This window comes from Centroberyx affinis, unplaced genomic scaffold (genome assembly GCF_046629955.1).
Source record: "Centroberyx affinis isolate AG114_WGS23_722 - 3 ecotype Tasmania unplaced genomic scaffold, CSIRO-AGI_Caff_v1 ptg003220l_1, whole genome shotgun sequence".
NCBI classification, from domain to species: domain Eukaryota; kingdom Metazoa; phylum Chordata; class Actinopteri; order Beryciformes; family Berycidae; genus Centroberyx; species Centroberyx affinis.
The window spans coordinates 212,820-240,000 of record NW_027281255.1 but is presented as its reverse complement, the minus strand read 5'-3'; the positions used below and the strand labels follow the sequence as shown (position 1 = coordinate 240,000).

The following is a 27,181-nucleotide window of genomic DNA, read 5'->3' as shown; positions in this document are numbered from 1 at the left end:
TGCGGGAGCTCAGTTTCTCTTTTTACCTGTTAGTGGTCTAGTAATTCAGTTCAATACAGTTTATCTTCTGTAATCTGTCGCGGTTATGTCTCTATTTTAGGGGATAAGAGCGCTATGAAGAGAGTTTGGTTCCAAAATGAGATATCCAGCATTTGAAAAAAAAAGTGCCACCAACTCTCACATAATGATTGACAACACACAATTTAAACAAAGTAACTTTTTTTCAATGTTTTTAAAGAATAGAAGGTAAATTTATTCATTCATTGACAAAATTATAAAACTTTTACAGACTGGACCCTCTATATTTTAGAGATATTGAATGTTGAACAACTTAATGTATATAGGTATATATATTTTTTTTTTCAAATGGATATATAGTGTTTAAGAAATTCATGCTATCTCCTCTGTGACACAAACCATACTTAACAAAGAATGGCTCTTGAATACATAAATACATATAGAGAAATATGTGCTTATATAATACACATACTTTTACCTTGTGTTCATGCAAATTGCCCCAAGCCACACAGGTCAGATCTTTTCTTGGCCTCAGTCTGTTTGATTCATGGGAAACGGTGAAGGTACGAAGGTGACTCACCAGAGGGTGACACAAGGGTGAGATAAGCGGGTAATAAGATATTTATTCCCTTCTCTAGTGTATAATGTATGTGCTGCGGGGGTCATACGTGAAGAATGACATGTCTGTTGGAATATAGCATGTGAGGTTTTTACCCAACAAGCAGTTAGCACACATAGCAGAAGGATTTGAATTTTTGAGTCGACAAAATCCATCTTAACAAGTAATTTAGTGCCATATTCGGTCTTCAAATCTTATTTTTCTTAAAACAAGAGAAAAATTATGTGAATGAGATCCACTTGTTTCCAATGCAGTTTCAGGAATTTTCTAGAAATGAGTGTCAGTATCTTGAATAAGGCAGATCACTGCACTACTATCAAGAAAATTACAATTGATTCTACAAAAAATGTTGAAATACGTTGATTTGCATTGGAAACAAGTGAAATTATCAAACACCACTGGCAGAATCTTCCACTTCTTTAAAGAAAATGACGATTTTGGGACTCAATAATAGACTAAATGGCTTGTTAAGATGGATATAGCAGCTGTCCATGTATTTGTGCCAGTGGACTTGTCACTTAAAATAACATCTTTCCTCAAATACTTCGTTCTGGAAATCCAGTCTGAGGAGGAGCTGTGCAGGCATCAGTGTGTTTTACTCCTCTCTCTCTCTCTCCCTCCATACACCTTGTGTTCATGTGAATTGCCCCAGCAATGCAGAGATCCATCATCACATCTATTCTTGGTCGTAGTTTGTGAAGATTTCTGGGAAACAGTGAGGGAATGTTGGTGACTCACAGGAGGGTGAGATAAGAGGGAGATGCAAAGACCAAGATGCATAAACCTGCTTTCCACCTGCCATTAACATGTATCCTGTGGGTAAGGATTGTGTTTGGGTAGCGCTGAAGAAATAATAATAATAATGATAATGAACTTTATTTATATAGCACTTTTTAAAACCGAAAAGTCAGTAAAACTAGTGATTTTATCTTCCTCTAGTTTCCAGACCTATTAAGTTTATTTCAGGATATTTCTAGTCAAATTATCGCACTGCACTGCACAAATAATCTTGCTGGTTTCAATACATTTCATCAATACATACTTGATTCTTTCAAGAAATCTTCATAAAACAATGAAGAAAATCTCTCCCAAGACAATTTCACTTTTACCAAGTTGCATTCCCCTGAAAAAAAAAATCAAATTTGTTGAAACCGGTAAAATTATCTGCCAGTGCAGCGAGATTATTTCACTAAAAGAATCCTAAAATAAGACTGATAAGTCTGGAGACAAGATAAAATAAGTGAACAAGTCTGTCAGTTTTTGCAGTTATTATGGATAGATGGATCCACCTGAGGGGGGAACAAGCGAGTCCGTGTGCCTGCTGTCGATTTGGTCTGACAAAACAATTAATAGTCATGAAACAGCTGCATAAATGTGTCTTCTTCTCAGCTGTTGAAAAGTAAGAAAAAATAATAAAATAATAAAAACGTCATTCCGGACGCTTTACATTTACACATTTTTCTAAAGAAAGAAAATATCATGAGAAAGTGAAATGCAAGCAAGAGAGCAATCCAGATTCAGCTTTGACACTGTAGATACATGTTAAATCCAGGTGTAAATGTAATCTGGCTATATCATATCTAGACACAAGATGCATGGTGATGGCAGGTGTGGAGGTAAATAGATGCCCAAGTCCCATTCTCCTGCAGCAGTGATGTGACTCTGATGAGAGTTTAGAAGCGGGTGGCGAGGAGGGGAGGTGACCCACGGAGCTTAATTGTGTTTGGAGCAGCGGTTTATTAGCATGAGAGCGATTCTCTCCATTACCGGCAACAGTTCCAATATATCTTGATTCTTAATGCTCCGGTGGTTTGAAACTTTTAATCGAATAAGTTTGTCTAGTTTGGGACGCGGAGCTTAAAGACCGAGAGTGTTTATGGGAAAAGAAAAGAGAGCCGCAGTGTGTTCGAGTGTCGGGAAGAGAAGCCCGTGAGAGTCCACTGGGCCGAGGAACCGCTTTAAAAGATTGAATTATCTGCATTGTTTAAAGTTGGAGCTGGGGAGGACTGCAGGGAGAAGGAGTGTCTTCGGACAACAAGAAAACACAAACTTCAAACTAAAGCCCCGGCATGAGTGTCTCTTGATGGTATCTTCAAGACTGTCTTTGTTTTCTCGCTTTCTAAGTTTCTAAGGCTGAGCTGTGTTAAGATTATAGGAGTGAAGATGCATTTTCATTTAGGGAATTGTCCCTTTAATTGGAGAGTTATCACAGCTTGTTCTCGATCTTTGAGATACAGAAGAAACAGTAAAAAAAAAAAACGTTTTTACTGTGTTTTTGCTTAACTAGTGTTGTATTTTGGCTTCATCCTCGAGAGGAATTGTTGGGGGAAAATAAACTGGGGAATATTTCCAGGCATCAGAGTTTATAAAGGCACAGTCTGGTGACTATTTGGTTGAGAGTTTTGTGTTAATGTTGCTGTACTGCAGTGTTTCTCAACCTTTTTAATATCATGGACCCCTAATTTAATCCACAATAGAGCCACAGACCCCCATTTGATGAGATTTTGTCTCTCGGACCCAAATCTGAGAGTATTTTTACTGTCAGATATGATTTTGTCCAGAATTTTTAAGGCTATCTGTATTGTAGGCAGAGAGATAACAGAGAAACTATGATCAAAACAGTCATTCTTCTACATTCTCTAACTGTGTTAACTTCTTGTAAATGAAATAATGGTGAAGTACTATATAACATTCAACAAAGAACTGTCTGCAGAGCTATTGATGGATCAAGTCAGGATTTATGTATGAAAGAGGACTAATGCTGTGTGCAGTACTAATGCAGGACAGTCGCAGGATAAATGAATGAAGAGTCAGGTCATTTTGTCCAAAACGACCTGGGACACGACTCCATTCATCATCCGACCGAGGCCTAAATGAGTTTGTGAAGATAAGAATCGACAAAGGTCCCGTCGTTGATGATTCAGTTAACTGCCATGGAGGCCGGCTCTGTTGCGGATTATGAAAATGTAATCTTATTAAATGACGCATGTGCTGCGGTGTAATTAGGGCAGTAAAAAGTTTATAAAGCGGTGCGGGAGTTGTTATTGTTGCCTTCTGGATCGATAAGCAAAGACAAAGACCTGCAAACACATGGATCCAAACACGATATCAACAGCATCCAGGTCATACTGCAGATCAAGATTTAAATTTACTGATATAGATACAATCCGGATAATCAATGCATTTGTCTTCAGCATCTAGGCTTCTTTTAATAGTTAAATAAAACAGCATGAAAAGATCAAATGAAAATCATCATTTGGTGTCAAAATTCACCCTTCTGCTGTTAATCATAATGTTTAATCCTGCATCCTGTGACTCCAGATGAGACTTTTATTTAGTTGAGCAATTTGGCAGCTTGAAGTGTCGAGTTCAAGTTGAAGTGACAAGTTCAAGTGTCAGGACACACACAGCCTGGAGACTGGTGTCAAGACCTGTCAAGTCCGTCTGTTTCCTCCAGAGACACGGAGACGGGGGGCTGTCGGGTGTCCGTCACCGACTCTGGGCACAGGCCAAGATCACTGGTGGTCGAATTCAAACTCCCCACTGAGGGCCCCACACACACACACACACACACACACACACACAGTCATAATGCCATAATCCCAGAATGATGAAGGATTTAGGTGGTTCCTGTGCCAAGACAGTAGATGGTGCAAGGTTTGGTAGTTAATCTCTCCAAGGCGAACAGTTTGCCTGCTTTTTTTTGCCAAATTGTCTGCCAGACAGAGCAGAGGCGGACGGGGTGGGTGACCCTCCGATGCCACCCTCCCCTCCCGTACCAGAGTGGGTGACCGTCTGATGCCACCCACCCCTCCCATACAGGGTGGGTGACCCTCCGATGCCACCCACCCCTCCCGTACCAGAGTGGGTGACCGTCTGATGCCACCCACGCCTCCCGTCCCGTCCCAGGCTGGTTGCCAAAGCATTGTGGCGAGGAAAACTAAGCCATTGTTTGTGGCTTTGCCAACACTAGAGGCAAAGGAAAGTTTTATGTTTTTTGTTTTTTTTTGTTTTTTTGGCCATTTTCACTTTTACTTGATAGTTCAAAGTAGAGATAGACAGGAAAGATTGGGAGAGAGAGGGGGATGACATGCGACAAATGTCCTGGGACGTCCCGCAAAGGAAAGTTTATTTAGGCACAGTTAAATACATCAGTGCCATCTTATGAATCACCTCTTAAAACGCACCTTTATATACTTGCTTTTATTTTATTTCCCCATTTTCTAAACCTTGCGTTGTTTATTTTTGTATTTTTTTACCACATTTTTTCAATGTTTTCCAGCTTTTATCTCCTTCTTATGTATTTTAACTATTCTGTACAGCACTGTGTCAACTCTGCTTTTTAGTGCCATTCAGTTCTACTATTTAGTTTCTACATGTTTATTATTTTTATTTGTAGCAGTCATAGTTGCAGTGTTTGTTCCTGGCATATTTTTTTAAAGAAAATGGAGACGTGCTGACCCACTGTGCCACATGGTTTACTGTACATCTGTTTAGTCTTGAGGCTTGAAAACACACTTTGTGAGTTTATCTGCTCTCACCACAGTCCGGAGGAGGAGGAGGAGGAGGAGGAGGAGGAGGTCGGGCCGGCGGCGGGTTGTGAGCCAACATGTGGGCTGTTTGTTGTTTGTTTGCACATTTGCCAGCAGCTCGCCGTAGCCTTGGACAAACTCCTGCCAGGCTGTTTTGGCCGGTCGGAAGCCCTCGCTGCTGAGGGGCTGAAGACTCTGTTGTTGTTGTTGTTGTTGTGTTTCCCTGCACTGCAGCAGGAAGCCCGGGCCGCTCCGCCGGCCGGACAGCCAGGCAGAGACGTCCCGCTGTCTGTCACTGCTTGGCAACAGCCCGTCCCTCCAAGGTCACCCCGCTCCTCTCTTTAATTGAGTTGTGCTCGGCTGAATTGGATTCCACGGGTGGCAACAGCTCTGATTAGTTTTTTTTGTCAACACACAACAGATTGTTCTTTTCTTTTTGAAATGGCACCATAAAGCAGTAATCCGCAACATTTTCATATGAATAAATGCCCATTTTTCTGCTCTCTGTCACCGATTGATAGAACTCAACAGTGATTTAACCTTTATCCGGTTTATGAAAGCTTCTCCATTCCAAACGTTTCCTTGCCTGGGTCCAGACCTTTGAATCCGCCCACTCCACCAGTTGACTGATTCTGGTCTGGCATCGCGACATGAAACATCAGTTTCTCTCGGTTGAAATATGATCGGTCCAATGAGCGCCGGGGAGGACTAACGATTAGCCAATCAGCGATTGGCTAGCCAAGATAGACGCTGCTATCAAGGCTGTTCTAACTCGATTAAAACTACCAATTACTTTGAAATATGAACAGCACTCTGCTTTGAAGGCATTTATTCAAAGGGGAGATGTTTTTTTCGCATCAGTGTCGACTTAAAATGACGTTAGATTCAGGCAGATACGTTGGTCTCTAGTGATTGGTTAGGGAAAATCGAATCCCCCTCCCCCACGGAAATCTGTTAGAGTGGAGGCAATGTCAGATTGAAGATGGAAATGGAGTGGAACGAGTTGACAATTCTGTCTGATATCAGGCAAAATGTTTCCGGTTTGTTTGGAACAAACAGAAGAAGAAGAAGAAGAAGAAGAAGAAGAAGAAGAAGAAGAAGAACTGGGTAGTTAGCATGAGCAGCGATAGCCGCCATGGCTGAACAGACAGAGAAGAGAGAAACTCAAACTGCATTGACAGAAAACCCAAGCTCCGCCCCCCACACTGTTTGATTGACAGGTGATCTGTGGGAAGAGCAGTGCAGAAACACCACAGCGATGAGCGAAGATTATCACTTTAAACAGTGTAAAAGAAAAGGGAATAATAAATAAATAATACATAATAAACACTTCTCCCTCTCCTCTAACCCCCCAACTGCACCAGTCGACCTGAAACAGTAGAACACTGGTGGTTCTACTGGGGTTTGACTGTGTTGAACTGTGTGGAAGTGAAGCAGGGTGACGCTGCTGAAAAAAGAGCAGGCAGTCGACCTCAGTCGACCTTCCTGGATTAATAAAGTTAACATTTTCATCCTGTGTGAACCTCATCCTCTGCCCCTCCTGCTCCTCAGCCTCCCCCGCCCCGCCTCCCCGCCTCTTCCAGCGGCTGAGAGCGGTAGAGAGGAGCGTCATGAATAATGTCCCAACACGGACAGTCTCACGTATTATGCATGAGACCGTTTCCAGTCAGAGGCATTCGGCCAAAGACGAAGGAAACACATCGTCCTCTCTCTTCCTCTTCCTTTGGCTTGAATCTGCATTGTCATCCTCCTTTAATTAACCCTCGCCAACCTGCCTGCTGACGACATGTCTGATCTCATCTCCGAGGGCTGACAGGCCCGTCCGAGAGGAGAGGGGAGGGGAGGGGATGAGAAAGGAGGAGGAGAGGAGGAGGGGGAGCGGCAGCAGCAGCGGGGGGGGTGGAGGTTGGGGGAAGTGGAAGAGTGAGGTAGTCCTTTCTTTCTCTCTCTCTCTCTCTCTCTCTCATTCCCCGTTTCTCTCCGGGCTTCCAGTCGTGTCACAGCTAGCTTCTCGGCCAGCCAGGTAGGGCTCTGCCTCCTGTAGTGGCGTGGTACAGGCGCGGTAGGGACACACACACACCAAACCAAACCAAACCAAACACACTCCTGTGTCAAGACGACAGGCAGCGTCCATCCCAGAGGAGGTGAGTTGACAACAAAGACACACACACACACACACACACACACCTCCTCTTGTTGAACCCTGTAAACCTTTCATCCTCACTCCTTTGTGCTGTATGTGTGTGTGTGTGTGTGTTCAGAGTTTTGAGATTTGTACTGATGGGACGGGTTTTGCAGCTCGGCTCTTTTTGTGGATCCAGTCAAGGAGGAAGTATGAGCCTGTCAGGAGCGTTGCAAACCGACAAAGAGGCAGCAGAAGAAGAGTGAGGTCATTTGCGAGGGTGCCTCTGTGTGTTTTTTTAAAGTGTAATTGCGAGAGCTTTCAGGGCTCGATAGTATTAACTCGGATTACGGTGCAGGCAAATGAGGATGAGCGCTTGCCAGTTGCATTACAAAGCCTCGTTTTTTGTGTGTGTGTGTTTCTGAATGTGAGAGGGAGAGAGAGAGAGAGAGAGGGAGAGAGAGAGAGACTCAGCTCAAAGTCTTAACAGATAGTTGTCATGGCGTTGACTTGAAGGAGGACGTCTTTGCTTTGGCTTTGCTGCTATCTCCTCTAAACATTTCAGCTGCTTGTCTGTAGAGCCAGTGATTAATTATGCTACTTAAAGCGAGCATCCACCATAAGACAGAGCTGTTCATTTGAACATTTCGATTTCTGGCCTTTTAACTCACGCTCTCATCCGGAGTGACGGGCATCGAGTGCAACAGTAGGATAAGCTTCAATTTCTCAATCAGCAGCAAATAGTAAAGAGGTCAATAATAACTTTGTTTATGTAGCACCTTTAAAAACAGAGTTTACAAAGTGCTTTGACAGACAAAATAAAAGCAGAATACTCAAATTATGAATTTAAAAGGCAATAAAACAATAATAAACAGGGATCGTAGGATGAAAACCAAGATAAACAGTATAATAGAATAAAAGTAAGATAGAATTAAGACAGAGTTAAGATAAAAGACATAAAAAGACAATAGAAAGATGCTAAAAAGCTGATAAAAAGCCAATAAAGAGGCAATAAAAAGACGATAAGAAGACGATAAAAAGACGACATCACATAAAAGCAAGTGTATAAAAATTTGTTTTAAGAAGTGATTTAAAAGAAGTCACTGATGCTAGCCTTATCAAGGGTCAGAGCCATAGTGGCCAGAAAACCTGCTTGTAACAGAAGAAAAGAATAAACAATAAGCGCTAAAAAAAAGAAGGGTGGAAGGTTGTTTTATGTGAGATTAGAGCAAATTAGAGCGAGTGGATGGGATGTTTTTTTGTGGGGAGAGAGGAGAGATTTATATTGTGGTACCCAGGGTGACTTTCATTGGACAAGGGTACAACATGCTGGAGCTCAGAGTGGAAGTGAAATAAAACTTATTTGTGTTTATACAAGCCCACAAAGCCCAGCCTCCCATTCACTGTCAGTCAATTCTCTCTGTATTCCAGCTTCGGGGGAAAGACTTGTTTATGTTCACAAATACTGATTTAACTGCGCAAGATCAAAGGATGAGGGAATGTGAATTGCTGTTGCGGGGCGGTTTTTCATTTAAATATTACATGTCGTCGCTGTCGGGTGAAAACCTCATATCTGCAGAATGCCGACTTCTCAGAAACTAATAACAAACACAGCCTTGTTTTCAGCTCGACCGTGATGCATTTTTTAGAGTTTATCCAGCGGGTTTTGAAAGGGTTTCATAAGGGTTTCTCCTCTTTCTTTTTTTCAACCTTTGGAGGAACATCGAATCCTTCAATTTAAGTTAAAAGAAACTCACCAGAATAGGAGTAAGAAGGTTTTACAAGGTATGATATATTCATTCTTGATTAGATATAAGAGACAAATCACTTTTTTTTTACTGTCAATTTCACTTGTCTTCAAATGCCATTACATGTCAGTTACATTCTCATTACAATTGTGTGCAAATGCAACAAAAGGGATGGGTAAGACTATTATTATTTATTGTGTAGCATGTGTATAAAGAGCAGTAGCTTCTTATTGTGAGTCTTTCTTTGCGGTGTGTGTGGGAGTTTGTCTTGTTATGTAAGAGGTCCTGTGAGGAAGGGCCATATCCTCTCTCATCTGTAGAGGGCCCACCTCTGCACCCCCCCCCACCCCCCCCCCGACAGTATTCTCTCCCCAAATAAATATCGATCCCCTTCATCAAACTACCATTTATCTCCATAACGTTGTGTAATCACCATATTATTATCCTTTGTTCATGCTGCTAATAGCGTTTTTTCTCCTCGCTGCCGTTTTGGAGAACAAGACCTCGGCTGTTGAATATTGCATGAGACGATGTTTGCATGGTTGAGCGGAGCCACAGCGCTGCACTCAGTAGCTATATGGCACAGAATAGAATAGATTCCAATAGAATCAGCAATATAATAAAAATATTTGTTTCTTATCCGCATTTATCTTACTGTTTATTCTGGGTGAAGTCTCTTGTGGGATTACTCATTTGTCTGAGATTAGGCAGCGATAAAGCTTCATATATTCATTTTTTTTTTAACCTTTTTTTAAGGGTTTCAAGGGAATGTATGTTTTTTTTTTTTTTTGCAGCACTGTCCCATTGCAAAAACCTGTCCCACTGAACCCCACTAGAGCTTTTAGGGGGGTTCGGTGCCTTGCTAAACGGCAGTAGATGACAAGTGAGAGGAGAGAGTGTTTCTCATTCGCTTTCCTTACTGAGATTTTTCCCAGCAGGTCCAGGGATTCGAAAAACGCTGATTTCAGAGTCACAAGTCACTTCTCTAACCATAAAACTGCCCCTGTCTTTAGGCTACACCAATATGTTTCCATATTGTCTCCGCTATAGACCGACCGCGCGGACAGATACGGTACAAAGGCATTACAGGTGTGTTTGTCTGACAAGCAGATTCACCACAGGGGAAATATGCCGTGTCTTCAGATGGATTTTGAGGCGGAGACTGTGATGTGACTCGTGTCTTGCCATCTGCCCGTTTCAGCTCCTCGCTTATGAAACACGGGAGCGGAGCCAATATCCTCCCCGACCGGCTCCTCTCCGGCTCCTCGCTCCGCACGTCGTCGCTCATTGTTAATTTAAGAAGTTATGACACAAAACTCTGGCTCTAACCCGCCCTCGTCGAGAGGTTATTGAGTGCGGCTGTACCGGTTTTTTTGAGGACGCGGCCGCCCCGGTGGATCTGGTGACGCGCATCTGACGTGGCGTGCGGGGTCTGAAGGGGGGGGTGGAGCCTGGTCGGAGCCGTCAGAGCCGATTCAGTCAGGGAGTCGACCTGATGAAATATTCAGCCCGTTACAGTCAGGCGGGCTCTCAGGACGGCCCTCCACAGGGGTCCTGGAGGAGCAGCAGTACTGATTTTTCTGTTTTTCTTTTTCTTTTTTTTTTTTACCCTTATTTATCCCGGGAAAGTCGACTGAGGATGCATGCTCTTTTTCAGCAGCACCCAGCTTCACATTCATACACATTCACAGCCGCCCAGTCAAACCACAGCCTTCTACTTGAGCAGCTGGGGGGTTAAAGGGGCAATAAGTACAATTTTTACTGCCCCATATCACAAAATGTCTGTAATTTATCTGCAGGGGGTTGATAGGGTTGTTGATCAATACCAATGACTCAACGATTACTTCACCTGCTCCTTAGATTTCTGGCTTTCAAAATTCTCTTTCTGGCCTATACTCTGTTTTGGAAACACTACCATTCTCAAGATAGAAAGCTGTATTTTTATTATAGTTTTTTTGCATTATGGTATTTTACCTCTTTACTGGATGTTTTAGTTGGATCTCTGCTCTGATTAGCTAGCTTACTCCTCTCTGTTGTCAAAATGTGACTTTTACTATTTACATGCCGCTTTAAACTGGGCCAGAGAAATGTTGTTACAATTCCTTGGTCATCAATATAGGTTGTAGATTACTTAAAGAACCACTTGAATTTTCAACCTTATGTCTATGTACTTGCCATAGTATGACATGCTTATATACACCATTCACCTCCCCAAATCCTACACTTGTTGCAGTCACGCGCCGAGCAGTAGCAAGAAAGACTACAGCTTTAGTTTTCCAGGTTTGAAAGCCTCAGTAGAGCTTTCCTACCAGATTCAGAGAGTATTGACAAGTGTAATGGTGTATATAAGCATGTCATACTATGACAAGTACACAGAACTAAGGTTGAAAATCAGCGAAGTGGTCCTTTAATGCAGTGATTCTCAACCTTTTTGATATCATGGATCCCTAATTTAGTCCTTAATAGAGCCGCAGACCCCCATTTGATGAGATTTTGTCTCTCTGACCCAAATCTGAGAATATTTTTATTGTCAGATATGATTTTGTCCAGAATCCCATGACTAGCTGTATTGTAGGTAGAGAGATAACAGTGAAACTATGATCAAAACAGTCATTCTTCTACATTCTATAACTGTGTTAACTTCTTGTAAATGAAATAATGCTGAAGTTTAACAATAGATCAGTTTGCTGAGGACCCCCTGGAACCCCCTCAAGGACCACTGGTGGTCCCGGGACACCACATTGAGAACCACTGCATTATACAGTCTAACCTCTAGGCTACTGGATATAGTCTGTGTACACAACCAGTCCATATGTATTTCACTTGCAGTTATGTTACAGCATGTATTCTGGGTACTGCATGAAGGTAGTATCCTCCTGGAAAATGTCAACAGGTTCACAACCGACTGACTACCTGTCTATTTGTTTGTGTTTCCATTCATCCAGTCAGCATTTCTTATTGTTGCGCTCCGTTATGTTCAGCGGTGACTGAGCTTTTTTAATTAACACGATTCTGCTTAAAGAATTACATTCACAGAGGCGAGTGCAAAAGCCAAAGGGCGCGTTGACTTTGTGATTATGACTCATACAGTGGGACTTGTGGTGTTAATTAAGCAAGAATTGCCCAAGAAATTGTTCTAATCGTATTACGCACAGTTTGGACTAATTAATGTTTGGGTTTTTTGTGTGGAAAGAAGATTGTCGCTATTGTATTAGCGAGACCACCGTAGGAGGAATGAGCGATACGTTGCAGCCGGGGGAATCGGAGCAAAAATTATTCTCATGTTTAGATAAGAATTGGAAGGCAATGAGCTTTTTAACAGCCATCTGCTTCCGCTTTGCATATCATGAAGACAGGCAGGCGGCTAAACGTGCCCCTCTCTCCGCTTTTTTCCCACCGTTCCCCTCTTTGTATTACCCAAGTAAATGTGCCGCGCTTGACGTTATCGAGTTCAATTCGTCTCAGTTCGGAGGAAATTGACGGTGAATTGTATTTTTTTTTTAAAAATGAGCCTTTTCTCACTTTCAAAGGAGCCTGTGCGATATTTGAGGTGCGATTAGGCATAAGGAGCAATCATCGCTCCTAAAGGACCATCTGCGTCTTTGATGCCCTCCGAGTTTCATCTTTAAAGCGTGTGTCTCGCTGAGAGTTTTGGATCCTAGCACCAGTGTGTCCTGTGAACCAACATTTCTGCACCAAATGAATGCATCTATATATAGAGAGAGTTGTCTGTTTGTCTGCTGGCGGAAAACTGTCTACTGGAGTGCAGCCAAGTCACTTAGGACCGCTTCATTTTGTTGGGGAGCATTAAATTTGGCTCCGTCTAGCCCTGCTGTCTGTCACGCAGAGAGGGCGGCTCTCCGAGGAAACGTGGCCGGGGGGGAAAAAAAAACCAGAGAGCGCGCGGCAACTCCCTCGCCGCTTCTGAGGCTTTTTGACAAGCAGCGCCGAGCAGGAGGGGGGGGCAACTGCAAATCAGATCGTCAAGGTGACCTGGGCACCCCGCCGGAAATGAAATGAAAACGCCCCGCCCAACGCCCGACTCCCCAAAGCGACACCCGGATGCTCCTCGATCGGCCGCTGTCGAGTGATGCCGGAGCCCGAGGAGCGGCCGAGCAGCCGCCAGACGAAGCCTCGGCATCAGCAGAGCCGGGCTTCAGTGCAGATGAGAGGAAAATGATTAAAAGGGAAAAAAAAACAAAAAAACCCCATCGATCTCCACAGGCTTTGTTTGCAGAAGCCTGTTGTCAAAGAGCCGCTTCCACTTTGTGTTTTGATATCACAGCTCCGCTCACACTACTGCCAACCAGCAGACACATGTTTGTTAAGGCAGTGGTTCTCAATGTGGGGTCCGGGGACCAACGCGGGGGGTCCTTGAGGGGGTTCCAGGGGGTCCTTCAGCAAATTGATGAATTGTTAAACTTCAGCATTATTTCATTCACAAGAAGTTAACACAGTTAGAGAATGTAGAGGAATGACTGTTTTGATCATAGTTTCTCTGTTATCTCTCTACCTACAATACAGATAGTCATGGAATTCTGCACAAAATCATATCTGACAATAAAAATATTCTCAGATTTGGGTCCGAGAGACAAAATCTCATCAAATGGGGGTCCGTGGCTCTAATGTGGACTAGATTAGGGGTCCTCGATGTGAAAAAGGTTGAGAATCACTGTGTTAAGGAAACTGTAGATTGTTGAAATGCAATAATATCGTCACAAATCACACCGACTGCTGCTTGGTCCTCACATCAAACCTTTATTTAATGACACTTATGTTGCATCTATACATGAGTCCAGAGCTTTCTACAGCAGCAGCAGACTGACAGCCAGGATGCCATTTATTTCCCTTAGATGACGAGTTACTCAAGCTGTGTGACATCCATCACCGAGACTTCTTTCCGATAATGGTTTTGAATTGGGGGCGGGGGGGAATGAAATGGCAAAATGAGAAATTGCCTTTCTTTCGTGTCCAATAAGGAAAAACCAATTCCCTGTTTTCTCTTGCTATTCATGGTTTTGGCTATTGTGGTGAAAAATGAAATGGTTGAGAGTGCCGTTTTAAAAAAAAAAACACACAGAAGAGAGACTAATAGACATTTGAAGTTTAATATTGTCTCAGCTTAAAGTTAGACATAATGTGTTATAAAAATAGCACAGACAGCTGTTACTTTGAACTAGGGCTGGGCGATAATTCAATATTATCGTTTATCGTCCTTCAGTGGAATCATATCGTGATGATATGAAGATATTTTGATATCATGACACACATTTCTGCTGCCTGAATTGATGATGACAAGCAAATTTTACTTAAAAACTCTGATAAAATGAGGTATGGTAGGAATATTATTTGAAAATTTCAGTTTTGTTTGACATCACACCTAACATTACCATTCGGTTCAATGAGATGAACATTCATTTGATTATAACGTGATTTTGCATACATGAACCATATCGTGATACATATTGATATCGAGAAAAAGCCTTATGATTATCATGATATTGATTTCAACCATATTGCCCAGCCCTACTTCGAACTGTGTTTCCATCCCAAAACAAACTTCGACTCGTAGGTCTGCTCAGATTTTGGTCTTTAAGATGAATGCGGCTCGTTCTGCTCCTTCTGCTTCTGTCCTAACAGCTGAATCAATTCTGCGCTGCACCAGTGGACAACTGGGTTGCGAGGCCTCCATTTTTTCACAGGTGTCAAGTAAAAATAGACGACATATTAATTTTTGCATGTAGACTCTGCAGGCACCGGTGGCTTTACTTTTCATCTCCTCCAAAAAACAGGTTGCTGCTTTACATTTTTCATGGAGAGATCGTTTCATCTAAAGCTGTTTTGTTGCATAACTAACATTTTCATGACTATTTATTAACCCACTGAGTATTTATTAAAAAACAAAAGATGTTATGTGTGTTTTTAGCATAACAACTCTTATAGTTATCGATTTGCTGAACAAACTTGAAGAAAATCAATAACGCCATTATCTTACCCGGTTTCGCCCCCACATCCCGCCTGTCCTCCATTGTGAGTCTTCTGAAAGCGAGTCATTATTCTCTCATTTTCAGCCTGCCTTCGGGTTTCATCTTTGTCTGCGATGAATTATAGATGGCGAGCCCCGAATTGACGCTCCCTTGTTGAAAAAGCGTAATTAGCTTCCAGAAGTTCCTTTCCTTTTTTTTTTTTTTTTTTTATTATTTAAGAAAGGCGACTCAGACGCAGTGTGTGTGTCAGGAATTAGTCTGACACCGAATTCAAGTCCTTTTTGGAAATGTTGATAAAGTTAATTGTGGTCTGTATGTAATGGAAGTCTTTGTCGTTATCTGTCACTGTGATGCGGATCACAGAGTTCGGCTGCATGAAGTGATGTATTGATCGTCAGCTCTCTCTCTCTCTCTCTCTCACTAATGGTGGGTCAGTTCATTTTTCCTCTGAGACTTAATTTCAGGTCCAAGGATGTGTGATCAGATTCCTGATGTTAATTAAGGGCTGGGAACACACACACACACACACACACAGACACACACACATGCAGATGAGACATGGCATGTTGGCATGGAAACCAGTGTGTAGCTGTGAAGACTGTGTGAGTATATATGTAGGTGTGTGTGTGTCAGAGAGAGAGAGACGCAGAGAGAGAGAGAGAGAGAGACAGAGAGAGAGAGAGACACACAGAGAGAGAGAGAGAGAAAGAGAGAGACACAGAGAGAGAGAGACAGAGACAGAGAGAGAGACACAGAGAGAGAGAGAGAGAGACAGAGAGAGAGACACAGAGAGAGACAGAGAGAAAGACAGAGAGAGAAAGAGAGAGAGAGAGAGAGACTGGTCACAGCTGTGGTTTTTGTGGTTCTGGCCGGCTGATGTCATGCTGACTGTGTGTGTGTGTGTGTGTGTGTGAGAGAGAGAGAGAGAGAGAGAGAGAGAGAGAACACTGACAGAGAAGAAGAGGGTGAAGTTGCTAATATATTATCATTGAAGGTGATTTATTGTGGATGAGAGCTGAAAATGGGTTTGCAGATTAGTGAAACATACTGCTGGAGTTTTCCAAGCTGTATTTCTGTTCTAATTAGACAGAGTGTGTGTGTGTGTGTGTGTGTGTGTGTGTGTGTGTGGAAATCATGTCTGCTTGATCCACACGGCCTTCGTTTGTGGCTCTTGGTATCTGTCAACACCCAACAACGGCTGAATCACCACTACGCTAATGAAGATCCTTTTATTCCCCCACACAGTCAGATTTAATGAGAGGGCTTATAACGATACACGATTAATGAGCTGAGGCCCTTTTTTTTTTGGAGAAAGAACTCAAATGCCCACAAGTCAGTGGGGCCCAAACAAGAATTGAAAATGGGGCACAGCTGTTTGATTAGATGAATTAGGCAATTATAAATGATCTACAAGTCCGCTGGCCTCGCTGGTGATTGGAAACTCAGCAAGTCACACTTTCTTCCAGCTTGTTTCTGCAGTCGTTCACCTTCTGCAGCGACAGTGAGTTTTAATTAAGGTGAAAGATGATGATGGCAGCAAGTTTGTTAGTAATCAGCTGAAACTGTGTCTATGTTAATGCAGTTAAGAGGGCAAGAGGTGACCTTTGACCTTCTTACTATCAGTCACTTTTAATGTTGGTGATCTAGATATTGAACTTTATTCTATTGTTGCAGCCATTGTAACTCACTCTGGATAAGACATCAGCTAAATACTACTGCTACTACTACTACTACTACTACCATTACTAATACAACTACTACTGGTACCTCTACTATTACTAATACCACTACTACTGATACTACTACTACTACTACTACTACTACTACTACTGCTACAGGTACCTCTACTATTAATGGTACTACTACTATTAATAATACCACTAATACTGGTACTACTACTGTTACTAATATTACTACTACTGGTACCTCTTCTATTACTGGTACTACTACTACTACCACTACCACTACTCCTAGAACTACTACTACTATTACTAATACAACTACTACTGGTACCTCTACTATTACTAATACCACTACTACTGATACTAATACCACTACTACTGATACTACTACTACTACTAGTACTACTACTACTACTACTACTGCTACAGGTACCTCTACTATTAATGGTACTACTACTATTAATAATACCACTAATACTGGTACTACTACTGTTACTAATACTGCTACTACTGGTACCTCTTCTATTACTGGTACTACTACTACCACTATCACTACTGCTAGAACTACTACTACTACACCTACTACTATTACTAATACAACTACTACTGGTACCTCTACTATTACTAATACCACTACTACTGATACTACTACTACTACTACTACTACTGCTACCGGTACCTCTACTATTAATGGTACTACTACTATTACTAATACTGGTACTACTACTGTTACTAATACTACTACTACTGGTACCTCTACTATTACTGGTACTACTACTACCACTATCACTACAGCTAGAACTACTACTACTACACCTACTACTATTACTAATACTAATACTACTGGTACTACTACTATTGCTGCTGCTACTACTACCACCACTAACAGTATTACTACTACTACTACTACTATGCCTACTGCTATCACTATTACTACTACTACCACTACTACTAATACTGTTGCTGCTGATACTAAAACTACTACTATTACTAATAATAATAATAATAATAGTAGCTAAAGGGTTTCCAAACAAAATAAAAAGGCATGAAAACAAGGAATAGTAAAATCCATAAAGAAGGAGATTCGGATTCGGAATCCCATTCAAAGGACAAAAGTTTGTGGCAGTTGTCTCCTCCTCCTTCATCCCTGTTTATTCTCGATTTTCCTCTGATCAATCCTCCTTTCCCCCCCCTCTGTTCCCTCCTCCTGCAGTTGGGACGACAGCAGTTCGGTGAGCAGCGGCCTGAGCGACACTCTGGACAACATCAGCACCGATGATCTGAACACGCCCGTGTACTCCGCCGTCAGCTCCTCATCGTCATCACGCAAAAACAAGGGAGCGCAGGTAAACCCGCCAGAACTGACCAAAACTGACCAGAACTGACCAAAACTGACCAAAACTTAGTACCAGGGATCTACAGCTGATGGACCACAGTGTGTATTTGGATTTTCTCTTGGCATAGTTGTTAGTTGGAGCCGATCCAGAGAATAAGTTTACACCAAACCTTTGATACGTTCCACCCAAAATGCATTATTGACGTGTTAACGGGGCGATAAGTAAGATTTTTACCGCCCCGTAGAATAAAATGACGATAATACACTCTGCAGGGGGTTGATAGGATTGTTGATCAATACCAATGACTCAGTGATTACTTCACCACACATTTCAGCTACACAGGCTGGAGGCTTTTTAAAGCCTCCGGTAACACTTTACAATAAGGGTCACAAAGTTAAGGGTTAGTTAATGCTTAATTAAGCCTTAACTAACCCTTAATTAACAGTTAACTAATGTGTCTGGAAATCATTTACTAATGGTGTTCATGTTAACTAAGGTATTCATTTATACATTATTTAATAGTTTATAAAGATGACTATTAAATAATGTATAAATTAATACTTTAGTTAACATGAACACATTAGTAAATTACACATTAGTTAACTGTTAATTAAGGGTTAGTTCATGCTTATTAACCATTAACTGACCCTTATTAAGCATTAACTAACCCTTAACTTAGTGACCCTTATTGTAAAGTGTTACCAAGCCTCCTTCTCAAGCAATGATAAAGCAGTAGTGATATATATTATCTCTTTAGTAGACATTTTAGCTGGATCTCTGCTTTAATGCACTAGCTTAATAAAAGTGAAAATGTGACTTTATTGTTTGTGTCAGTTACAGGCCACCGTAGCTCCAGGAGAGGGGGGAGGGGGGGGGGGTGGCTGTGTCAGAGACTTGTGTAAGAGGATAAAAGCCCTATCAGTGTTTTAGTTTAGTTTATTTACACCTCATTAAAACATAGAATGAAAGGATAAAAGCTGCAAAAAACCTAAACAGCAACGCCTACCCTCAAGTCAGACAAGTTGAATGAGGAGCGTAGCATGAGTAGCCAGTTTTGACTGAGTCCCTCTTCCAAATTCCCAGCTATATTAGTGTGTTGGTTTATCTTGAAGCCGAGGCCAGTCTGTGTTTGAGCAGTGAAATCACAGCTGAGGGAATTAGCTGCGGAGCGGAGGCCACTGCCTGGCTCCGCTGAGGCTTCGGTCCATCCTGCCAACTTGGCCCCTCATGAAATACTCAACAGACCGGGCTCTTAAGAGACTCTGGTGTTGCTAGGGAGACTGGCCATCTGTCAAGGTAGGGTAGTTATCACTGGTGTGTGTGTGTGTGTGTGTGTGTGTGTGAGGGTGTGTGCGCGTATGTGTGTGTGTGTGTCCCAAAAGAGAAGAGCTGGACTTGGCTCATTCCAAAGATAGCTACACACAGCTCGCTTTGGACATGGATAGATACTTATTGGAGTGTGTGTGTTTGTGTGTGTGTGTGTGTGTGTGTGTGTGTGTGTGTTTAAGTATCACTTCTTTACAAAGTTACTTAGTTAATACAAAATAAACAAAAGCAATCCTATTCTGTCCAGTATTCTAGCATGGCATCTCGCCACAGTAAGATCATTTCGCGCCTTGCTAAAAATATTTGCAAAATAATTTTACACTCTAAATGGATCAAAATTGAAACTTCAAATGGTATTTCTGCCTTACTGATCAGTTAACAGTAGAGAGAGACAAGAAAACTGGAAGAGAGAGGGGGATGACATGGGATAGGACAGATTTGAGAACATCTCTCTCTTTGTGTGTGTGTGTTTAATGTGTGTCTCTCCCCCCCCCCCCCCCCCCCCCCCCTCCAGTCCCAGAAAGGCAGCAGGTCCAAGCATGTGGAGCAGGAGGTGAGCAGCAGCTGGGCCGGAGCCGAGGACCTGAAGAAGGTGGAGGAGGAGCTGGAAGCGAGCATGGACCCCAGCGGCGCCTCATCCCGCTGGAAGGCCTCCTCATCCTCCTCCTCTTCCTCCCAGCCCCAGGGCCAGTATGAGGACGCCGGTCAGAAGGCCGCCGCGCTGGCCCAGATATCCCAGACGGGCTCGTGGAGGCGGGGCATGACGGCCCAGGTGGGCATCACGCCGCCCAGGACCAAGGGCAGCTCCGCCACGCACAAAACGCCTGGTAGGACATGCAGCATTTACCTTTTATCTCTGTTTTTTATAACCAAACCTAATCAGACAATATAACAATCACACTCTGTTCACCGGTTTCCTTTTAAATTCTAAATTTGCTAATTTCAAATGAGAGAATCTGCACTATTCCATTGCAGATGGAAGTGTTTCTTTACTACCTGAAATTCACCAACATTTCAAAAGCAAACTTTAACTTAAAGATCTTAAGATGACTAACTGTAATAGTAACCCAGGATGTGCTTTACTTTAATGTGCAATGATTCTGTAAGAAAGTGGCATCAGTTTTGGAATGAAACTCTTCAATGGCATCTGCTCAGTTGACTTGGCAGTGTTTGTTGGATCGTGTCAGATTAATTTAATCAGAGAGACAGGTCAGTTGAGTTGCAATTGATTTGGTGCCTCTGCCCAAAAAATATATTTGACGTTTCAAGTCTGTTCACTGATATCTGTGCTTAGAGACTTTAAAGTTTTCGGTCCACTCAGCAAGTTTTATGCGTTTGTTAAGGATAAGTATCGTTTTTCAATTTAGCTGAGCTGTGATAAATGGGATCCTGGCTGTCGCCCAGAATTTACACTAATTTGGCTTTTCCTGCTCTGTGGCACCGCAGGTGATGAGAACAAGTGGAGGTGCATTCTGCAGGGCCAGGCAGTCTGCTGAGGGCGTTCTTTTTTCCTCTGTGCTAATGAGTGTTTTTGCAAATTGACAGGCAAAACTGATGATGCTAAAGCGTCGGAGAAGGGCAAGGCCCCGTCCAAGAGTTCAGCCAGCATCCAGCGCTCGCCCTCGGACGCCGGCAAGAGCAGCGGGGACGAGGGCAAGAAACCTCCGTCTGGCATCGGGCGCCCGCCCACCACGGGCTCCTTCGGATACAAGAAGATCCCCGGCGCCACAGGCACCCTCATCACCTCCAGCGGCGCCACCCTGACCAGCGGCTCGGCCACCCTGGGCAAGGTGCCCAAATCCTCAGCCGCCCTCGGCAAAGGAACGGGCATCGGCGGAGTCCGTAAGACCAGCCTGGACGGCTCGCAGCCCCAGGACGACGCCGTTCTGCTCGGCTGCGGAGGGTCCAAAGTCCCGCTCCAGTACCGGTCCCTACCCAGGCCGGCCAAATCCTCCAGCGGGGGGGCGGCGGGCCGCAGCGGCCATCGCTCCAGCTCCAGCAGCATCGACTCGAACGTCAGCGGCAAGTCGGCCGGAGGGGCGGCGGCTCCGGCGGGGGCCAAACGCAGGGAGGCGGGGAAGGTGAGCTCCGACCGCTCCAGCCCCATCACCATCAACCAGACGGACAAGGAGAAGGTGGCGGTGTCGGACCAGGACCCGTCCGCCGGACTGTCCACCTCCCCCAAGTCCAGCCCCACCTCCAGCTCGACGGGCCAGTCCGGCCTCAGGCAGCCGGGCTCCAAGTACCCCGACATCGCCTCGCCCACCTTCCGCAGGTCAGACACACACAACATGGCCGCTGCTCCACTCTGTGTTTGTCCCTCACTCTTTGTGTTTTTAAGTGAATCAAGCATTTCATCACACATTTTATCAGTCCTCTGATTATTACCGATAAGTGATTGATTTTACAGGATAGCAAATATGACAAAGGATATTCCTTGAGGTGCAATGAGAGGTTTGGGCCTTCTGTCAAAGGGTTCAGCAGATGTCATCTACACTCTTATTTCTTATAAAGATGGAACAGAATCTTACGTTTTCAAGGTGTTTTCAGTCGCAGTAATGAACTGATGTTTGTGTTGCTCCGTAGTGTTTTCCTCTTCCCCAGACTCCTATAACAGATAGGGCTGTTTATTGAAGATGTCATCCTTGGAGGCAAAGTTTCAGCATGTCCCGAAAGATACTCCATCATCTCTATCATTTTTAGAGATGTTTGAATGCACAAAATGAATATTAGACACTTAATAAATCATATTTCAGCACCAGCATAGAGAAATTGATTGAGGGAGTTTACTCGGCTGCACAGCCAAGGGCTGCCATTACAGAGAGATCGTTCCCCCGGTGTGCAGAAATAAGCTACTGCAGATGAAAACATATCTTTACCCTGAAGAAGATGAAGGTCTGATGGCTTTTCATTCAGGTCAGGCAAATCCAGCTCCGCCAGCCGTGATCAGAAGAGACAGGAGACAAGAGTTCCTCCGCACGCCAATCCCTGACTCATTAGAAGCGCGCGTTCGCCGGGCGTGTCCAAACATCCGTCCCATCCGATCTGTCAAGCCGACGCGTTTCATCTGCGTGTCTTCTAGCTTTTTTTTTTTTTACCATGAGAGAGAGAGAGAGAGAGAGAGAGAGAGAGAGTCACCTATAAATTCTGTGTGATTGCGATGACAGACTGAGACAGACGCAAGCGGAGCAGCAGGCTGTCTGAACATATGTGGGAGGCGAACGGGGTTGAATGGCCTAACAGATTGGGTTATTTAAAGTCACAGGGTTGAAACGGGCAAAGCTGTGAAAGCAGATGTGTCGATGCAAATTACCGAGTTCACGGCTGAAAGTGGAGGCTTGCTGCCGGGGGTTAGCTGGTCGGGAAGTGGGCTCAGTGTTTCATCTGCAGTCACAAGCTGGTGTATAATAAAGTATTTGTGACTGGTAATTGTTGTGACAGTTGTTGACAGTTCTCAACCTACTGCGCTGCTCCTTGCTTCTTTGAGTCTTGATGCTTCTTGGTAATGCAGTGATACAGTATAACTTCATATGTAGTGTAGGCCTGTGGGAAAAAGAAGATATAATCCACTTTGTTTGATGAAGTCGACCCCACAGCATACTGAAGTCCTTTGTTATCCAAGTTCAAGTTCAAGTTCCGCTTTATCTCAGCTGCATAAATCTAAATACATCAAAGTATATATAGACTTTACACAGTGAAAGGAGATGTGGTTTCTCCAGGCTCAGGTACAACGAAGATCTAGTAAGAAAAATAACAAGACAAGTTCATAATAAAACAGTAGTGCACAGACAGCGATAAAGACAGACTCAGATAAGTTATCCAGTAGTTTTCATGGGCGGATCTTGCAGATGCTCATCACCTCTCTACCTCCAGATTGTTTGGCACCAAAGCCAGCAGCAAGGCCAGCTCCCCCGGCACGCCCGACTCTGGCAAGTGCCCGTCTCTGCTGGGCAGCCCCCACGGCACGCTGGCCAGGCAGGCCAGCCTGGACTCGCCCTCCTCCGGCACGGGGAGCCTGGGCAGCGCCGGCGGCCAGAGCGGCGGCAGCAGCCCGCTGTACGGCAAAACCCCCGACCTGTGCACCGACTCGATGGCCTCCAGCCCGGCCTCCGGCCTCTCCCTGCCCTCCAACGCTCGGCCCTGGCCCGCCTGTAGCTCCTCGGCCGGCAGCAAGGACACGCTGAGCTGCCAAAGCATGACCAGTCTGCACACCAGCTCAGAGTCCATTGACCTGCCGCTGGGCCACCACGGGCCCAAAGTGACACGCACCGGCAGTGTCAAGTCCACCCTGTCTGAGGGGTGAGTACTGAGGGAAAACGACTCGGCAGATTCCTATTCATTGTTTCATTGGACGAAAAATATACATCTCCCTCCTCCTCTAAGGCAGAGACACACTGTATAGAGTAGAGACAAAAATAATGGAATCACCAACTCACAGTATTGTTACATTAAAGGGATTTTGGGATGATGTGAGCTGCTATTTCTGGCATGGTTTAGGTTTCATCATTCCCTAGGCAACAAAGCCATTTTACATACTGTTAACAATCATGAGCGATCACCCGCACCCATGATGCATTTCTTTTGTGATGGGAGCTTTTGAGGTGAGTGGTCACACAGTGGTCTGAGACAGAAATCTATATGTGTATGTATAGTTTTCTTTTGTCAAGCACAGACATAATCTTAATGACATATTGCAAGTAACTGCTCGGTGTGCCATATCACAGTATTTGGCTAAAGAATAGTAGTTTTCAGTACCCATCCTTGAAGCATGTTGGTACACAAACGCTTAGGGTTTAGCTGCACTTGCTCCAGGGCGCATTGGCAGTATTGCACACTAGAGATGCCACAGTTTCACAGTTTTTACACCCATGGTGCTTACCTCCTCAACACTGGTCATACCGGTTATACCGCCTTTCGCCACTAGAGGGCGGTCTAAAAGACTTTGGTGCCACACCAAAGTCTGCTACAAAAACGAAAGTGAAACTTAAAATTCTGCGTGTGCGAGTTAACGTTGAGTGCAGAGCAGATTCTGACTAATTGCCCTTGTTTACCAGTGGATTCTACTGGACTTACTACTGTCACTGTAGGTAAGGACAAATAATTAATCTAATCGGTCATATGTGATCAGATATTAGTGATAAGTACGTTGTTAGTATGTCCAGTTATCATTCAGTAGCCTAACGTGAACATGGACGCTCTGAATATGTGCTTTTAGTTTTTGGTTTATTCCTGGTGTGGAGCTAAAAACACTAGTGTCAACTAAACTGAACATTTTGCCCATAATAATGTTACCGTTATCCCAGGACTTTCTCATTAACCAGACACCAGCCCAGTTAAGCGTTTATATGGGAGCTTCGTGATTGGAATCTGAAGCTAAATTTTTCATGGATCCAAAGCCATGCCAGAAAAACACCCAGATCATTGCAGACCCCCATCAACAAAATCTTTATTATGGTGTTTCCATTGATTTGTCCATATACTGTACATGCAATACATCAGAAAACTAGTATATACAGGGCAACAGTTTATTGTTTCTTACTATTTCAAATGTATTTCTCAAAAATGAAACAATTGACTTTAATCTTATCATGCAGCCTGTGTTGTATGTGTGGTGTCTCCTGTACTGTGATGCATTAGTTAATGTCTCTAATGTTTTCTACATAGAGTATTTGTGTATCTTTGTATATTTTGTGTTTGTGTATGTGTGTCAAAAGTCAAGTTTGTAAAATGTGAAGAAAATCAAATCTCTATCATCAGTTTTCTGGAGTTCATCTAATCCACTCATCCTCTGTGTTTTAACAGCATGCCTCTTGACAGAAACACGCTCCCCAAAAAGGGACTGAGGTACAACTCATCTGCAGCCGCATCGCATTCTCCACTTGCTGCCATTTTATTCACTCGCATAGACTACATGTGTACATATGCATGCAGCCTCATACTGTGTGTACTTTCCATGTTGTAATAGGTCTGGCATGCTGTGTCATAAACATCCGCTAAATATGAGCAAATCCTGATATTATCTTAGGCTGCTTTCACACTGCAGGCCTTGACGCTCTATTCCAAATTGCTGCAACCCATATCTGACTTTTTTAGACGACTGTTCATATCAATTCTAGGATGTAACCCGTATCCGATACCAATATAAACTGACAGTGATGTTGAAAAGACGCGCGTGCAGAATAACAATACTAAAATACGTCACATCCGTTTTGTACCTACACTTCTCCCTCTTGTTTCAACACATTTGGCTTCACGGAAATGCAAGTTTTGACTAAATTGAGGCATCTCCACAAATACCAATCAAATCAGCTGTCTTTCTTTCCATTGTTTCTTTCCAAAAGACGCATGCTGCGGGATCCAATTTTGTCCAACATATCCATGTAGTCCAGATCAGGATTGAAAAACTGCGACTCCATGCAGCTTTTTGCTGTTCACATCAACTAGAATACCTCAGATCTGTGTCACAAAATTTGAATTTGGACACTTTCAGCTGCAGTGTGAACTTAGCCTTAAAGGATCAAACAGATCAAGCAAGAGTGTGTATGTCTGTGTGTGTGTCTGTCAGTCTGTATGTTTTTCTGTGTGTGTGTGTGTGTCCTCATCCGATTCTCATCTCTTGCCCTGGTAGAAATGCAGCGGCCGTGCCACAGCTATCCTTCCTCAGCTCGCTAAAACGGCCTGAACCTCTCTGTAACATTTGCACTGTTTTGCCAAAGCAGGGGAAGTAGAATGGATATGTGGAATTTAGTCGAGAGAGAGAAGAGAGGGGAGAGAGACAGAAATACCATGATCCATTCATCACAGTGGCATAACCTCTGCAAGGGAACAAATGGCCTCTCTAGCCAATTGTACAGTACTGCTGGTGAGAAGCACAGGAGTTGGACTTTCTGGTTTCAGAACATGTGGACGTTTGATTTGAAGACGTGGCAGTTGGTGCTGAAGCTCTTTCTGACTCTTAAAATGCCAGTGACCTCATGCTACAGTTTATGCCTGTTGGACGTTAACAGTACAGACTGTGCAGTTTAAAGCAAATGGTTTCTTCTCAACGATTTTTTTCCGACCACAGATTTTATGCCTGTCTGTTCACATCTGAAACCGGTCAGCGTTTTTTTTTTCCCCTCCCCGATGTTTGTATTTCCTACAAGAGGTGTTTCAAACGGATAATTGCCCCAATCTAGCCGCACAGAAGAGCGAGTCGGTCCCGCTCATGTGCGTTTTGTATGCGCTGTATATTCACATAATGACCCTGGGATGTTTCTGTCTCGCGTGGATGTTCAGTTTCAACATTTTAACTCCTCCGAGGCGACGACTGGCTGCTGCTGTGTCACACGAATTCAACACACATCTCTGAGACGCTCAAATCCCCGGCGGAGAGAATATGTGTGTGTGTGTGGGGTGGGTGGGGGGGGGGCTGGGGGGACCGGAGCGAGGTCAGATGTGACAAGCTTAGTAATGGGGGCGTCGGAAAGAGAAGTCGGCTCTGAAAAGGGGATGAGCGTAAACTCAATTATCGCCCTCGGAGGATTAAATATGGCCGCTTGTCACGCGCGATAAGGGGGGGGGGGGGGCTTCTGCTGCCAAGACACTTCAGGGCAGGGAGGAGAGGAGAGGAGCGGCAGTGTCGAGTGTTTGGGCAGCTTTGGAACAGAAGAGTGTGTGTGTGTGTGTGTGTGTGTGTGTGTGGAGATGCATGCATGTGAGTGAGTGTCTGTGTGGTGTGGATCTGCATGTATTTTCTCATCCACATACATGCTTATGTCAGTACATGCAGGTTGGAGCCATTCATGAACTGAACCGAGAATGCATGGTA

The 27,181-nt window shown here is 43.8% G+C and overlaps 1 protein-coding gene across 1 annotated transcript in view; it reads left to right on the top strand.

Moving 5' to 3' along the window:
* Positions 1-27,181, top strand: part of nav3 (neuron navigator 3) — a 120,121-nt gene that overhangs the window by 47,697 nt on the left and 45,243 nt on the right. Inside the window, exons 6-10 of the mRNA XM_071538188.1 lie at positions 17,922-18,054; positions 19,886-20,199; positions 20,912-21,646; positions 23,245-23,670; positions 25,174-25,215. Of these exons, the coding sequence (XP_071394289.1) occupies positions 17,922-18,054; positions 19,886-20,199; positions 20,912-21,646; positions 23,245-23,670; positions 25,174-25,215 (1,650 nt within the window). The remainder of the gene's footprint in view (positions 1-17,921; positions 18,055-19,885; positions 20,200-20,911; positions 21,647-23,244; positions 23,671-25,173; positions 25,216-27,181) is intronic.